This window comes from Puma concolor, chromosome A2 (assembly GCF_028749965.1).
Source record: "Puma concolor isolate L17-30 chromosome A2, mPumCon1.1.hap2, whole genome shotgun sequence".
In the NCBI taxonomy this organism is placed as follows: domain Eukaryota; kingdom Metazoa; phylum Chordata; class Mammalia; order Carnivora; family Felidae; genus Puma; species Puma concolor.
The window spans coordinates 151,082,827-151,099,066 of record NC_141668.1 but is presented as its reverse complement, the minus strand read 5'-3'; the positions used below and the strand labels follow the sequence as shown (position 1 = coordinate 151,099,066).

Below are 16,240 nucleotides of genomic sequence, written 5' to 3'. Positions count from 1 at the left end.
ACAGCGAAGAGGCTGGTGTGGCTGGAGGGGCATGAGAGGAGGGTGGAGGGGGTGGCAAGAGATGGGGTAGGGGACAGGCAGGAATGAGTGGGGCCTTGTGGTCGTGGTGAGCACTGGGGCCTCTATTCACTGTCGGGGAGGCTGGGGAACCAACCACTGGAAGCAGTTGAGCAGGGATGGCATGAGCTATCTTACCAGTTCTCATTATTTATTGCTTTTTATTCTGACAGCTTAGTAGCCTCTGGCTGCTCTGCTGAGAACAGATGGGGTGGGACAAGAGCGAAAGTGGGAGACCAGGGAGAAAAAGACCAGGCATCTCAGCAGGTTCTGGCTCCTTGTGGGTTTAGCTTTGGGATGGCGTGAGTGGTGGGCAGACCCAAACTTCTGGGGGAGGTTGACAGGACCCTCACCTGACCTGCACAAGCCTGAGGCTCCCATCCCTCACCAGAGGGGCCTATAGAGCTGAGGCAACCCCAGGCCAGAGACCTTATCCCCCAACAGGAGACTTCAGGATACCTCTCAAAAGGCACGGGCATCCTTGTGGGGTTTCACAGATGTCTCTATCTCAACACACCCTAACCACCAGGGGAGCTAGACCCAACCCCAGGATGAGGGCAACCCCAAGAGCAAAGGTCAGCTTCCTGGTTCCGGCTAAGAAGTCCATGGAAGCAGCCCAGACAGGGGCTGGCCCAGCCCTCTGCCACAGAAAACACCTTCTGTTTCCAGTTAGCAGGCGCATGTGAGCTGCTGCCTGGAGGGTCTGGGAGGACTAACTACACCGCTTCTCTGGCTGCAAGTTTCAGAGGCTTCTGAGGAGCCAATCCAGGAGCAGTTGTCACGGGAGGAAGATTCTGGGGGTTGAGTTGGGACTGGGGAGCAAAACTAGCATCTCCATTCCAACCTTGGGCAGGAGGGCATGTCTTTGGGGCGGATCTGGCTGCGGTCAGGATTTACGGGGCTCAGTGCAGAGGTGGGATGGGGCATCATAGTTCTTCTGGGAGATCTAGATGGTTCTAGAGAGAGCTGCCAGGGGAGGGCAGGGGGCAGGGCAAAGGTCTGGAAGAGGCCAGTTAAGCAGAGCATCTGTGGGGTGCATGTGCCCTCGGCCAGGCTTGAGACCAGGAGAGTGACAAGGACTGGCTAAACATGGGCCCCCAGCGCTCAGGAACGTCCATGGCTCTGAAGGCAGTCTTGATTCCAAAGCTGAGTCCAGGCACCCAATGGGAGGAGAACGGAGATAGACTGGGGCTGATGTCAGGATGCGTGGCGGAGTGACACTGCCCAGCGTGGGTTCTGGCTCCTGCAGGCCAGCCCCCCACCTACTGGGCACCCACTTGTGCCTGAAGGAGAAGCTCAAGGCCGAGAAAGGGAAGCTTCGGCAGAACACGACTTCCCTCTCCTGCCCAGGTTCCTTATCCCAGTGCTCAGATTTCTCATCAGTGGTAGGTCAGCGGGTGGGGGGCTGGCATTCCTGAAGCAAGAAGCGCTCCTAAGGTGAAACAGGCTCACCTAAAGTGAAAGCACTCCTTAGCTTTGCTTTATAAATAGGTCCTTGGGAGAGTGCACTGGCAGCTCCCAACCAAGGAGGGGCTGGCATGAAAGCTTCCTAATGGCTTTGCCCCAGGCTCTCTGGCCTGGCTCCAATCCTATCTTGAGCTCAGCTGGGCCCTCAGGGGTCGGGAGTCCGGGGCAAAGCTTCTAAAAGACTTCCCCGGGGTGGCCAAGTAAGTGAGCCTAGGTTGCCAGGGCCTCCAGGCTAGGGTGAGCTGGAGCCCACCAGCCAATGGGACAAGGCCCCACACCAGGTGTGGCGCTCACAGGAAGTGGAAGGACACCCAGGACACCGGGCCGCCAACAGCCTGCCACTGCTGCCTTGGCAAAGTGGTTCCCTCAGCAGCCTGGGGTGGGTGGGGTGGAGCAGGGGTGCTCAGTAAGAAGGCCCGGGGGGATTTCTGGTCCCCTTAAATGGCCATACACCAATTAAGGCGGGAGCCATCAGGGGCCTATCTTGAGCAAATCATTTAGGAAAATGAGGTTAATGACAGGGAGCCAGGACAACAGGGCCCGTGTGAGTCACCATGCTCCCGCTCACTCAGCGGGCTGGGTTTCCGGGATTCCGGGTAATCACAAACACCCATCCTCGAGCCTGTGCTGGCCCTGGTGGCAGCCTGGGTGATAGCAGAGAGGTGGCCTTAGAGTGCTGGCCTCCCTAGGTGGGGAGGGGCTGCCCTGAGTCCCCCTGCCTGCCCGCCCAAATCCCCGTTCACCACAGGCATGCTCATGGCAGGGGCCACAGGATCAGGAGTTCGTAACTGTAACCGTCTAGAATTCCAGAGCCAGAGGGACCGTGGGACCATCAGCCAATTGACACATGGACCAACTTCCAGGAAAGGGGCCTGACCTGTCACAAGTGTCACCCCAGACTGGTGGTGGTGGGGGTCATACCAACAGTCACACACTGACCACACTCTCGCTCTGGGCCAGTCACTGCTCTGAGCGCCTCATGTGCCTGAATACATAGGCATATAACCTCAGAGAGAGTCTACAAACTTGGGAAACTCATTCAAGACCACGGAGCTAGCAGGTGGCAGAGCCAGCGTCTGGAGTTGGGAGTCAGCGACCCCTGACTCCATTGCTCGACCTCTCAGCAGCCTGCTTGCACACAGCCCGCCACCACGGAGAAATCGCGAATCTGTGGCAAGCAGATCCTGGGACAGAGGGACAAGGATGGTGCTGGGTGGCAGAATGGCAGAGTTTCTAGGTCAGGCTGGCTGGTGCCACTTGAGTCTCTGAAGGGACATGGTCAGAGCTCGTGGGGAGTGGAGACTCGGGAAAGAAAGGGTAGCAGGCTTGCCAGGGGTCAGGACAGGACTCAGCTGCTGCTGCTTTCTGGCTTGGTGGGCCGGCCCACCTGAGCTGCCCCCCGTAGTTTCTCTGGCAGAAGTACAGGTTCATCTTGAAACCCCAAGAATCTGGCAAAGGGTAGGTGGAGGGAATCACAATTTAAATCACCCATCACCAACACCTGTTCTTTTATTTCCCGTTAGGAAAATCAGGGCACGAGAGAAGGGGGTGGTGGGAATTGCCACTAGGATATACTTCTTTTTTTTTTAATTTTTTTTTTAACGTTTATTTATTTTGGAGACAGAGAGAGAGCATGAACGGGGGGAGGGCCAGAGAGAGAGGGAGACACAGAATCCGAAGCAGGCTCCAGGCTCTGAGCTGTCAGCACAGAGCCCAACGTGGGGCTCAAACTCACGGACTGCGAGATCATGACCTGAGCTGAAGTCAGACGCTTAACCGGCTGAGTCACCCGCCCCTAGGATATACTTCTTAACAAAAAACCCCTAACCTAATCTCACCTTCCTAGCAAAAAGAAAAAAAAAAAGAGAGAGAGAGAGAGAGAGAGAGAGGGAGAGATGCCTGCAATTTGGATTTTGGGGGACTGTTATCAAAATCTACAACCAGAAAATACGGTGGCTGAGCTGAGGCACTTGCATTTCCAGAAGGCAGAAACACCAGTGGGGGCACTGGTAAGAGCCCCGACGACGGGGGAGCCGGCGGCAAGGGCTGGCAGGGAGACACCACCACAAGAAAGGCCCTGTCATGTGGCCCCCAACCTTGCCAAGCCACCTCAAGCCCACCTAGGCCTCACGCTCCTCCCTTGCTTGTGAGGGTCCCCACGGCCAAACAGCCCAGTGTTGCCCAGCTCAGGGTCCTGTAGCACCTTCATGGGCTGGGGGTGGGGGGGTCAGAGCACCCTAGAATCTCCCTCAGGAAAAATCTGGGCCCCCTAGATCCTCACTTCCTAGATCCCCTCTTCCTCAGGAAAAATCTGGGCCCCCTAGATCCTCACTGAGCAGTGAGGTCCCAACTCAGGCCCCATGTGAGCAATTTCAAGAAAGAACTCTTGGGGTTAGAACTTAGGCCCTTCATTGCTCTGCCTTGTGTGTGTGACACACTGACCCTCGAGCTTGGAGGAGGTGGGTTCTCTGTGGTGTTTCAAAGACCAGCGCAGCTCTCCAAGAACCTTCTTCCCCCACATTCCGGGTCTGGCTGGTGGCTCCATCAAGGCAGGTGTGTGAGTGTGCAGGAAACCCCTCAGGAGGGCCCTGCCTGGGCCACTCCAGAGAAGTCCTCTCAGACAGCCCATGGCTGCCTCAGTAGGGGAGAGCCCAGGCTGGGCTGCCTCAGAACACGTGGACATCTCGGCCTATAAGGGGTGTGGTGAGGGGGGCTGATAAACTAGGGTGGGGCTTCCAGGGACAAACACTACACCATTGCCCCCAGGCCATTTCCCGAATCCCTAGCAGGCTCTCAATCTCCATTTTCCTCACAGAGAAAACTCAATCCTGGTGTAAACTGAAGGCAGGGAGATGGCAGCCTGGGCCCGGCCGGAGGGCAAGAGCTGCCATACAATGCCTGGAGACCTGGTTCCAGTCCTGCTGTCCCCAGTGAGAGGTACCATCTGTGTCTCCCGAGATGACCTCACCCTGAGATGGCTGCTCAAATCACCAGAGCTCCAACACAGACCTCCAGCTTCACGACTGGAAGCTACAACAGGACAGCCAGCATGGTTGGGGGCGGGGGGTGGGGTGGGTGGGTGCTGACAAACCTAGTCCCACAAGCTGCATCCTCTCTGAGCAGGTTCACTTAGGGTACCCAGACTCCCTAAAGGCCTTTACGGAGGGGGATCCCATGACCTCCCGAGGCAGCTGAGCACCTCACCTGCCAATTCAAACCAGCAGGCCTGCCCAACTCTTCTACACGCAGGGACACATGGGAGGCCTCAGCAGATCCCTGGGGACCTTCAGAAGAGCCTGAGCCAGCAGCCTCCTCCCCACTTTCCCACTCACAGCTCATGGGGAGCGAGCCTCCCTCGTAAGCACCTGGAGGGGTGGTTACCACCACCACATAACACAAGAACCTGAGGCTCAGAGAAGTTATGTCGCCATGCGGAGGTTACACAGCTGTCTAAAGGCAGAATCTGTAGCCTGATCCTGGACTGCGGCTCTCTCTCCACACAGCCGGGGGAGGCAGCTTCCCCATTCTCATCGTTTATCAGGGCTCAACACAGGCTGCCTCCTTGGCGGCCCAAGCTCCTAGGCATTCAGGCTCTGCTCCCACCTGGAAGCCGCAGAGGCTGGGAACCTCATTAGCTGCGTGGTACTAACAGCTCCCGAGAAGATCTAACACCCCCACCCCCCACCCCGGTCCCCCAGGGCAAGGCAGGTATGTTGAAGGATAAATACCTCCCTGGCTGGCTGGGTCCCAAGAAGCCAAATGCTGAAGGCATAGACAACACCGAGACATATGGCAAACACTGCCTGGCTCTCCCTGCAGGGATGCAGAGGAAGGCGCCTATGAGAACCCTCAGGAGTTAAGTGGAAATGCAGGTGCCTGAGTCTTCCAGGATCCAATCGAGGAAGCCAGCTGGGGGGCCGGCCAGGGGAGGTGAATGTCATGCGGGGACTCTGGCTGTCCTTGCTCCCCCAATACCCTGAGCTCCAGAGGTAACCTGGCAGGGGCTCTCCGAAGTCACTGCTCTCATTCTCCCTTTATGGGCCCTGGGGATGGAGGCACTGATAAGGTCTCACTCAGAACAAGCCACTTTTATGAGAAGCTCAATAAAGTCCATTTTAATTTCAGATTTCCTTCACCTTCGTGCATACAGAGGAGGAGCCACCAGGCCCCAGTGAACATGCGTGAGGCAGAAATCGAGGCCACTGCAAAGCTACCGCCTCCCCGCCTCGAGTGCTTGTTCCTGGATAAACCTCAGATGGACCCACATTGGGCCTTTTGTCAGATTTAGAGAAAACTCCTGGCTCCCCATCCAATGTGTAGTCCATTGCTATGGGTGGGAAGAGCCAGTCATATGACAGAAGGTTGGACAAACCCCAGGAAGGGGACTCTTCTGGAGGGGGCAGGGAAGCTGCGATCTTAGGGCTCATTGGGACTCCGAGGTAGAGGTAGCAAACATTTCCGGGTGACTCCTTCACATTAAACCAAACACAGTCCATTCTGCATGTGTTGGCCCTGCCCACAGGGGGCCGGCCTCCCACTGCCAGGTGGAGAGCCTCCAGGTGCAGACAGCAGGTGGAGGACAGAGATAGGGGCATAATCGCTGGGGCTCAGGGATGAATGTGATGCCCACAGAGCTGAATCCCTTTCATTTAAATAAATGAGTCCCCAAGTCCCACAGTACCAATCCCCGGTCTGCCACCCCCCCAAAATCGACCAAGCTCTTGATTCTTGCTCCCCTGATCACGGTGTTGTTCTCTGCATGATTAGCTGCTGGTTCTCCAGACACTGCTTCAGCTTGTCCTCCGTCAGTGTCAACCGCTGCTCCAGGATGGAGACTGTCTGCAAAATAAATGGTGGTCAGGCTTCAGGGTTGCCCTAGGGATCCCCCCAGCCATTCCTGCTCAGCTGCTCAGCCTGCTGTCCTGTCAGGTCCCTGGCTCTGGTGGCGACTGGGACTGCTCTTGCTTTCATGTCTCTTCCTGGCTCTGGATGGCTGTTCTCTGATGCTTGCAGGCAGGGGGAGGACACAGTGAGGGAAGGTCGGCAGCAGGTCCCACAGCCCTGGGTCAGAATCCCTGGCCCTGGTGGTCTGGCACTTAGATTGGGGTCTGGAACAGAATCACTTCCTCATTTGGGCCAGGTTTCTATCCACAACCAACTGGAGACCATCACCCATCTCCATTCCAAAGGTAAGAAAACGACACCCCCAAATGAAGGCACCACATTAAGGTCCTGCCTACACCTCAGGCTCTTCACCTCTATACCTGGAGGGACTTCCCAGACTGGGAGGTGAGCGACTGAGCGACCCCGAGCCTAGGAGGGCCTCTGCCTGTCCAAGTCCAGTGAGGACCATTGCAGGAATATGCCACCTGGAAATTTGGCCCTAACTCCGCTGCCAAGCCCCTTTTTTCCTCTGTAATGGAAGGATAACGCCAAGCTCACAGGAGTCCTGGACACTATGGGTTTTGACTCAGGATGGCACCCAGCACTTCTTAGCTTGACCCATGTTGGCAATGCTTGTCATCATGTTGGCTTCCGGAGGCTGAGTCCTTGCTCCCTGGCCTCTCCTGCACACCCAGCACGACCTAGCTGTCTAGCCTGCCCATGCCCCCAGCTGCTGGGGCTGCATGCGCCTTATGGGCCAGGGCCAGTGTTGCAGACGTGGCTGCAAAAAACCTGCCCACCTCCTCTGGCTTTGGACAGAGTGCTGGCAGAGGGGCAGGTGCTATCTGGGAGCCGGTGTGCTCCCGGGCCTGCCCACCGGTCACACGGCCAACCCCAGCCATCGCCCAGCCTGACCCATGCTGGCCACTATGGCTGAGCTCACATTCCCCCCATCGAGAGCTGGGTGAGTGCCTGTGCGTGTCAGGCCCGCACCTGGCACTGGGTGAGTCTGCTGTGAGCAAGGCAGGCTCGGTTCCTGTGTGGTGCCGCCTACAGCCAGCAGAAAGGCTCAGATTAAGAAACAATACTTTCTATTAATTTTACCCATTTGTCTGTGGGCTTTCCCAAGAGGTTTTGCCACCTTCCCTGAGGCTCCACGGAGGCTGTGGGCCTTGGTCCAGTGAAAAGGAAACTTTCCCTTCATACATTTAATAAAACATTGAAACATTCTGGGAGGGAGTTTCCCCTCTAAGGCTGCTATAAATTCTCACAGCATCCCGGACGGACGTCAGCCGCTCACGGAGGCTGCTCCTCCTGGCGGCTGGCCCTTTCTAACTGAGCTGGCCTGGGCTGTAAGGGCTCTGAAAAGGTGCACTGCACCCTGAGAGGCAGGGCTGAGCTGAAAGAGAGTCACACTCCCCCTGTGCTGGCCAGAAGCCGTCGAGGGGTCTGTACCTCGTAAAAGTGGCGGCGGAAACAGCCCCTGGCTGGCCCAGAGCAGCATTCCTGGAAGTTTCCACAGGCTGCTGCAAAGCTTGTGCCGAGCCAAGCTCCAAAATCATTCTTCATCCAGACTTTTTCCGATGGTCCCGGACTCCAGGCCACAGTGGGGGAGCCCGCCTGCTTTTCCTCTTTGCCCACCCCCTCCCTGCCCCTTTAAACCTTTTCACAGGGACCGAAGTTTCAAGTGTGGAGGCAGCGGGTGCTGGGCCAATGTCAATACCGGGGGTGCCACGCATTTCATGAGGCCTCCACTTAGTTCCATGGGGGGGGCCCATACTTTAGCTCGGTAGAAATAGGGCCCTCCTGAAAGGAGGGTGCCAGCCCAATTTTGGGCCCTTCCTGGGGGAGCTTTGAGAGGGTGCTTTGTGGCATGTTGTAGACAAAAAGGCTTTCACAAGTCCACTACTCCTCAAACCTGCAGCTCCTTCCTCTCCCTGACGTTCTCCCACTTCCCCCCTTTTCTAGCTGAGAAAGACTCGGGAAGAGTCATCATCTCTGTCTTTTCTCTCTACTTCCTGTCTCCCCTGTGCCCCCAGCATACTCTGCCAAGATGCTGGGTGGCAGCCACCATCCAGGGATGAAGTCTACCAGGCTCTTCCAGCTCACATTTAATCCCACCCAACCCCTGTCTGAGCCAGAAGGATGGGCCAGGGAGAGGACGATTTTTTTGATTTCTGTATGTTAGAATGTTGTCTTGGTGTTCTCTGCTCCACAAGTTTTCCTGAATAATCCTACTCTAATAAAACACGAGACTTCATTTTCATGGAAAATGGTGTCTCTCATGATAAAGTAAAACCTAGAAATCCCAACGTCTAGTTTTGCTGATGTGCCTTCCCTCCACCACGGGAAGGGTCTCCACAGCAATGGAAAGGTTGCTAGTGGGGCATCTGAGGAGCAGAGGTCAAACACACTCAGGGCTGGAGGCACAGACAGCAGGAGGGCAGGTGGGCCACCTGTAGGGACAGTCCAGGCCACCACGGTGTCACCATATTCCCAGCTGCTGGGGCCTGTGGGAGGGAGGAAGGGAAAGCATCTGGGACAGTGTGTGGGTGGGCGAGGGTATCCCCAGCAAGGGCTGTTTCTGGGACATACCACTTGGCCTTGTTCGCAGTGTGACCTCACCTGCCGGTTCAGAACAACATGCCCACCCGCACCAAGTGTCAGGCACACAGCAAGCCTCAGTAAACACGTGCTGCCTCAGTGTCCAGAGGGCAGAGGCCGTAGCTCGTTTCTCCTGCTGTCCAGGGCCACGCCAAGCAGGCTGCTCGCCCTGCTCTGTGCACCGGGTCCTTCCACACGGCATCTGCAGTGTGGCATGCCTGCCCCAGAGGCGGGGGGAGCACTACCGAGGCAAACAGCTCCACAGTCTTCCTGACAGCCCCCCACTCCCGCCAACCTTCTCACCCTCCTTTCACTCAGGGCAAATGACAGCTGGCCTCACAAGCAGCCCCTGGGCCCTCATGGCCCCTCACCTTTCTCTGTCCAGAGGAGCAGGGGGTGAGAGAAAGTCCCCAAGGAGGTACAGGCTGGTTCTGGTGGCAAATGGCAATGAGAGAAGCAGCCCTGCTTGACCTGGGCATCTGTGGATCTCTGTCTTCTCAGCAGGGCAAAGGAAATGTGGAGAAAGGGCTGAGGAGGCCAGTGTTCTGGCTGCTAGGCAGACCTGTCTGGGTAAGGTGACCCATCTCCCAGGACTCCTGCATGGTGGAGTCCAAACTCCTCCAGAAAGGTCCCTCCTGCCTGCTGACCTTGGAGAAACCAGGCAACTCATTCCCTCTCCTTGGCCCTTGTGCCATCCGGGCAACTTACTCTAGAGTCCCCTCCATAATTGAGGTGTGGAGCCCAGACTCCAGGGGAGACTGGTGGGAGGACCCGGGACAGGCCCTAGGGGCTCATCCTGATGCTTCTTGACACACTCTGCTCCAGGGGCTGCTCTCGGCAGCTCATGTTCATGGAGCGCTCGTGATCCTGCCGAGCCCTCTTCCACAATCCTTCAGCGTGGGAGCCTTCCACATGCCCATTTTTCAGATGAGGAAATCCATCCACAGTGATATTAAGCAACTTGCCTAGAGTCACACAGCTTATAAATGACAAACCAGGCCATGACCCACAGTGGCCTGGCTTCAGAGTTTGGGCGAAGGCACCGGGAGCTGAACCTTCGCTTTGTCCCCATCAAGCACGTATAAGGTGAGGCCTGGCCTAATTCCTCCCCACTTGCTCCAGCCATGCCTGAGGGCTACTGGCTACGTAACCCCGGGAGGCCTGTGTGTCCCCCACCCAGTGCCCAAGCTCGAGCAGCCCAAGGAGGAACTCGTGGATCTCTGTTCTTACCCAGCAACAGTCACCTTCTGTCCTGTCCAGGCCACATGGACACCTGGCTCCAGATTAAATGAGCAGAAGTAGTAAAAAGGGACACCCCCCAGAGTCACCTAGCAGTCCCCTCACACCATCAGGCCACACTCAGAGACAGTTCCTAGGCCTCAGATGCCTCCAATCCCCTATAAAGCAGTCTCTTACCTCACTTAACATTTAGGTTTGGAATTATCATAAAAGTCATGATTTTGAGCTACAAAAATATTATAGGGTTAAAGGGGACATCCCAACAAGAACCCTTTAATAGACACACGATGAGAAAGTACCCAAACGCCTGAATTTTAGACACTCTCTTTCACTGGAGTGCGGTGTCACTCAGCATAAGTGAGCAGTTCCCAAACATGCTGTGGGACTTGCCCTGATCACTGCTGGGTGTCCCACCCCTCACAAGACGGGGCTCAACTAAGTAAGGCACCTCTCTCCCTGAACCATGGGGACAGGAAGCAGAATTCAGACACCACACCTGGACACTGTCACCCTCGCCCAACACTGTCCACTTCCAAGGTCATGGCATTCACCTGCCAGCCATGGGGAAGCCTCATGGGACAAAGTCATAGGAGACTCAGAAATTTCATCTTCAAAGTCACCCCTGTCAGAGGGTCACTTGGGGACTTGTTTCTGAACCACCTTCTGCTGCTGTTACCAGCAATTTCCAGAAAGCCACAGCCCTTGTCATGGGAAACAGTACCCTTAAAAACATTCCTGTTCGCTGTTGAACATACTCTGTTGTATCTTTAGACCGAGGCTTGGTGTACTTGGCCTGCTGTCTCTTTTGGTAAGTAAGGTTTTACTGTCACGCCCATTTGTTTATGTTGTCTACGGCTGCTTTCTGGCTATGATGGCAGGTTGAATAATTGTGACAAGAGACCCTATGGCCCACAAAACCAGATATTTACCAACCCTTGCCTCAGACTGTCTTCACTCACTCATCCTCACTGAGCACCCCTGTGTTGGCCCATGTCACCCAGGGTGACAATGGTGCACACAGACTCGGCTAGGCCTGCAGGGCGCACACCAGTTTGCAGAGGCAAGTACCAAGTAGTCGTACAGACCAGCAGGGTGTGCTGGGAAGAACAGAGGGGTTTGGCTTGAGGAAGTGGGCCCGGGAACGGAGCGGTGAGCAAAGGCTAAGGAAGAGTTCACCAGGCAAGCGGGGCAAGAAGGCGCTGGGGCCAAAGGATCACAGAGCACGGAGCCCCGAGGTGGCAGGGAAGGTAACGAGCAGAGGGATGGATCAAAGGAGGCATGTCTGAGGGAGTGAGGAAGGGCCTTGTGGAGGCAAGAGATGGGGCCGGGGCCTTCGGGCCATGCTAGGTGGCGGCCTTGCCTTCAGCCTCAGAGCAGAGGACAGGGCTGGTGGTCCTGGGCCGAGTGGGGAGCAGACCCTTCTGGCTGCCACAGGGGGATGTTGCGCACACAGCTGTGGTTAGGTGTGTTGGAGGCCCAACCAGATACCAACGAAGTATGATTCCCCCACCACGTGGGGGTAAGTCAGAGGCAGATGGGAGAAGGGACCATTCCCTGAGGCCCCAAACATAGGACAGAACACAGGACAGGGGCAGAGAATGGGCTCCAGACAGGACGGGTTAAGTGTGAGGGCCCTCCACCTCTGAGTGGGCTGGGCAGGAGGCCTGAGCCAGTAACAGGGCTATTTTGCATTCTGACACTATCGTCCCTGCTGGGGGCAGAGTGGGGGAGGAAGAGGTAGGGAGAGCAGAGGAACAAGCCCCTGGACACCAGACAGAATCTGGGGCGGGATGATACCAGTGACACTGCTGAAGCCCACTGGAAAGTAGCCTAGCCCCTCAGTGGGTGACAAGGAAGGGACAGCCAACGCAGGGAACCTGTCAGGGAGAGTGCTGGAGGCACAGCGGACCAAAACCAAGAGCATGAGTGACGCCGGCTCAGGCTGGGGGTGGGGCAGCATTCCCAGCCTGACTTGGCTGCCTGAGCTCTCCAGAGGAATATCCTCTGGGAGAGGCTGAACAAGGGCATCTTATTCAAATCCTCATCTTCCTGCCTAGGGGAGAACAGACGCTGTGATCTGTCCCCTGTCAAGGCAACATTAACAGGGCAAGTGGCTTCTCTCACTCACAGTTCAAGATGTGTAAGACGGTTCATGTAACACCCTGAAGGGCCTTCTGAGTGGGGTCTAAAAATAACCGATTTTAAAGCGACAGGCTTGTTTTTTTAGTCCCCTAGGAACTGTAGTGATGCCCAAAGAAGTTGTGCCAAAATGCCAGTCTTCAGCCACACGTCTGGCACCCAGGGCCCCCAGCTCCAAGCGGGAGACGACACAACACGAGGGACATCTAGACAGCCATCGTGGCTCTGGACCTCGCTGCCTTGGATATCTTTTCCCTAATGGCATCAAAGTATCAGATGCCTGCCCATGGCTGCAGGGCTCTGGGAGCTGGAAGAGTTGAGCCCAGCTCCCACACTGGCCCTCTGCCCACCGATGGCCCAAACTGGCCAGTCCAGGTGCCCTGCGTGGGGCAGAGCCTGGGGGCGTGTATCTCCACTGACTTTTGAGGGGCCCAAGGGGAGAGCCTCCACTCCTGATGTGTGACAGGGACTTAGGCATCTGAAGAGTGTTGCCAGAGGCCAAAGAGCATCTACAGGGCCTCTGCCTGACTGTGCTGCCTGAGAGGGCTGGGAGCCATGATGCTCCCACGGGCTCTGTGCGGGTGTCACATGGAGGTGGCGAGAGTCCAGTGCTCCCTGAGAGCATAATCCCCACCCTTGGAAGTAGAAGTGGTGCAACAAAGCAGAAGGGCTGCTCTGCCACCCAGCGCGTGGAGGCCCCGCTCGCTCCCTTCATGGAGCTCTTCATGCTCCTCTCATGGCCGCTCTCTCCCTGCCAGTTCCATCACGCTTTCCCTGGGCTTGGTGGGCTTTTCCTTTGTCCCTTCTTTCTCCAGTGGACTGCCTACTTCCCAGCCCCCCTCTTCCTATGGTATGACCTCCCCTTCTTTCAGCCCTGCTGGCCTCTTTTTTCTCCCCAGACTGGTTTCCTCTTGAGGCAGGCTTGTCCTGCATTTTTTTTCCTCAGCTCTTTCCCCTACTCCTCATTTCTACCTCCTTTCTCTTTGTTTTAGTTTTTAAAAAAATGTTTTATTTATTTTTGAGAGAGAAAGAGAGAGATGGAGTATGAGCAGGGTATGAGCAGGGGAGGGGCAGAGAGAGAAGGAGACACAGAATCTGAAGCAGGCTCCAGGCTCCGAGCCGTCAGCACAGAGCCCGATGCGGGGCTCAAACCCATGAACTGTGAGATCATGACCTGAGCCAAAGTCAGATGCTTAACCAACCGAGCCACCCAGGTGCCCCTCTACCTCCTTTTTAGGTCTCTTTTTCATCCCCTTTACACTTGTGTTTGGAGAGAAGGCAAGAAGAAAAGGAGCAGGATATGTTCAGAGAGTTAGCTCCAAGTGAAGCCCAGGCCCCTGACATGGCTCACCTACTCTGGGGCTGATATACCTGGGAAGAAGAGCTCTGACTCTGACTGGGGCCTGGGAGGCCTCTGTGAGGAGACAACAACCCGAGACAGGCTAAAGGAAATGTGTTCCAAACACAAGGTATAGTAGGTGCAAAGGCCCTGAGGCACAGAAGAATATGGCATTGTTGAGGAGGTGAGTGCTGTTGGTTTGGAGTGGTTGAACAGGGAAGAGAGTGTGGTGGCCACAAGGAAGGTGGAGGAGGGACCCTAGGGCCCTTGGCCAAAAAGGGACAGGAACAGGGAAGCCTCCACCCTGGCACTGCCTTATCACACTCACAGGTCTGAGCAAGTACAGCCAGGAAGATGGGGCTCCTGCATGCCTGTGGTCAGTTTTCAGAACTGGTTCTAGAGTAAGTCTGGGAGAAGAGGCTCAGCCCGGGAACTGACTACGGCCACCAGGTGCCACAGTCGGAGGTGAAACGGAAGGGGGTGAACTGGCACATCGGAATACCAAGGGCAGACCTCGTGAGCCAGGGGCCTTCCAGCAGCTGCTCCTCCTCCCAGAGCACTGCTGCTACTACGACCTTTGCTGAAAGCGTCTCTCCTGTACAGCCCACGAGCAAATGTAGCAGGAAGACTGGAGCCATAACTTCCACAAAGACCTGAGGGGCCACAGCACACCAACAGGGCCCTCCTGACCACCTCATCCATCCCCACACATTTGTCAGGTCCACCACATGCAGCAGACAAGAGACCGGCTCGGAGGGGCTTCCAGGCACTGGCGTGGCCGCAGCACTGGTCCTGTCTGGGCTGGCTTTTGGGGAAGCTGCTCGACCATGACTGACAGTGAGTAACATTTTGGAGGAAAGGAGAAAGACAGAAGGTAACCAGCCAGCCTTTCTGTGTGCATTTCTCAGATATTTGGCCAGTTCCTTCTGGAATGCTGCTGCACGTGCAGACCTCGCTCCAGGCCTCCCCGCAGCACTCCCCACCCCATCCGGCTCCGGCGCAGCCCTTCTATCCCAGGGCCCCCGACCCCAGCCAGGGAACTTCTCCATGTCCACTTTCTGCTCTGAGCAGAGCCCTAGCCCTCTTAGGTGGTTTCTATGGTCAGAATCCCCTCCTGGGCCTCCCTGGAACATGGCCCAGAGGTGGACAGGGTGGCTGGGCCAGAGAGCAAACATCCAGCCACAGGCACCCTCGAGCTCTCTGCCAGGCTGGGGGCACCGCAGCGAGGAGAACTAAAATGGGCAGCAGTGTAGCAGGAAGCTGGGACACTGGGACACCCGTGTCTGAAGGGGGCCTGGGGGGCAGCGAGGCGAGAGGGTTAAGCAACTGGGGTGGGGGTTGCTGCCCAAGCAGGCATGCGGCAGGGCTGCAGTGTGGGGGGAAAGTCAGGCAGAGAGACGTCAAGTATGCGGGGCCAAGTATGTGGGGCTGGGAGAGGGCGGTGGGGGTGGTGAGCACAGCAGGGCGCCAGAGCAGGGGGGCACTGCAGGAAGGGCTGATGGCATGTAGGAAACCAATCGCATGACTAGACCGTGCTGTTCTCAACTCTTCTGGCTGCCGAGTCGGGCTGGGCAGCATCCTCACATCAGGGCTCTGCCTCACGAGTGTCCTCACCAGACCCAGGTAGGCTACTCCTGCCCCAGGGCTCCCAACATGAGATGGGTGCCCTAGGCCCCTCTCGGTGACTACTCCGCTCAGGCTCCACCTTCCACCTCGGCTTTCCGGGACTCCTGGGTCACCCTCCACCTCCACACTGCTTCTGCTGTGTCCCTTTCCTATCCAGGAGCTCAGGGATAACGGACGAACTCCTTGGCATGCATTCTCATGGCACTCAAGGTCCACGTTGCCTATTACTATTGCTCTCTCTGACCAAAGCCACCTACCAAAAGCCCCACCTCAGCCCTCTTTCCCCACAAGTCCCCCTCGGCTCACCCCCACGCTCAGTGCCTGCCCAGCTCCTCTCCCAGGATGTCCTGGCCATAGCACAGGTGCAGACTCTTGGAAAATGCTATTATGGTGACCCCTGGTCCCTACCTTTGTCCTGTGTGGTAAGAGCACAGGCTCCAGAGCTATGCTGCCTGGGTTCAAATCTGAACTTGACTGCTAACTTGCTGAGTGCCCTTGGGCAAGTTATCTGACTCAAGGCTTTAGATTCCTCATCTGTATACTGCATCTCTCGAGGCTCCGTTGTAATACTGTATCAACAGCTAATATTTATGTGGCCCTTGCTCTGGACATGGGGGTGCACCATGGGCAACATGGCTCCCTACTTCATGGGGGCCATGGCTAAGCTCTGAGCTGCAGGGGGCCTTGTATAGATGGGGCTTGATGAGGCCCCCAAAGAAGGCAGCCTGTGGTCAGGCCTGGTAGGGTCTGAGCCATCAGGGCACGTGGTGGTCTGGCTGCTCCTTAAAGTTCTCTTGTGACGGAAAGTTCCTTTTAATCATTTCCAGGCTTGTGGTTGATTTGGCTCCTCTAGGCGGTCTCCCACAGGGGCTGGGGCATCCCAAC

At 56.5% G+C, this 16,240-nt stretch overlaps 1 protein-coding gene across 4 annotated transcripts in view; it reads right to left on the bottom strand.

Moving 5' to 3' along the window:
• Positions 1–5,611: 5,611 nt before the first annotated feature.
• Positions 5,612–16,240, bottom strand: part of POC1A (POC1 centriolar protein A) — a 100,712-nt gene continuing 90,083 nt past the window's right edge. For all 4 annotated transcript variants that reach the window (XM_086698048.1, XM_025916093.2, XM_086698050.1 and 1 more), the window contains one exon: positions 5,612–6,363. In XM_086698048.1, coding sequence (XP_086554174.1) covers positions 6,265–6,363 — 99 coding nt within the window. In that variant the 3' untranslated portion in view covers positions 5,612–6,264. The remainder of the gene's footprint in view (positions 6,364–16,240) is intronic.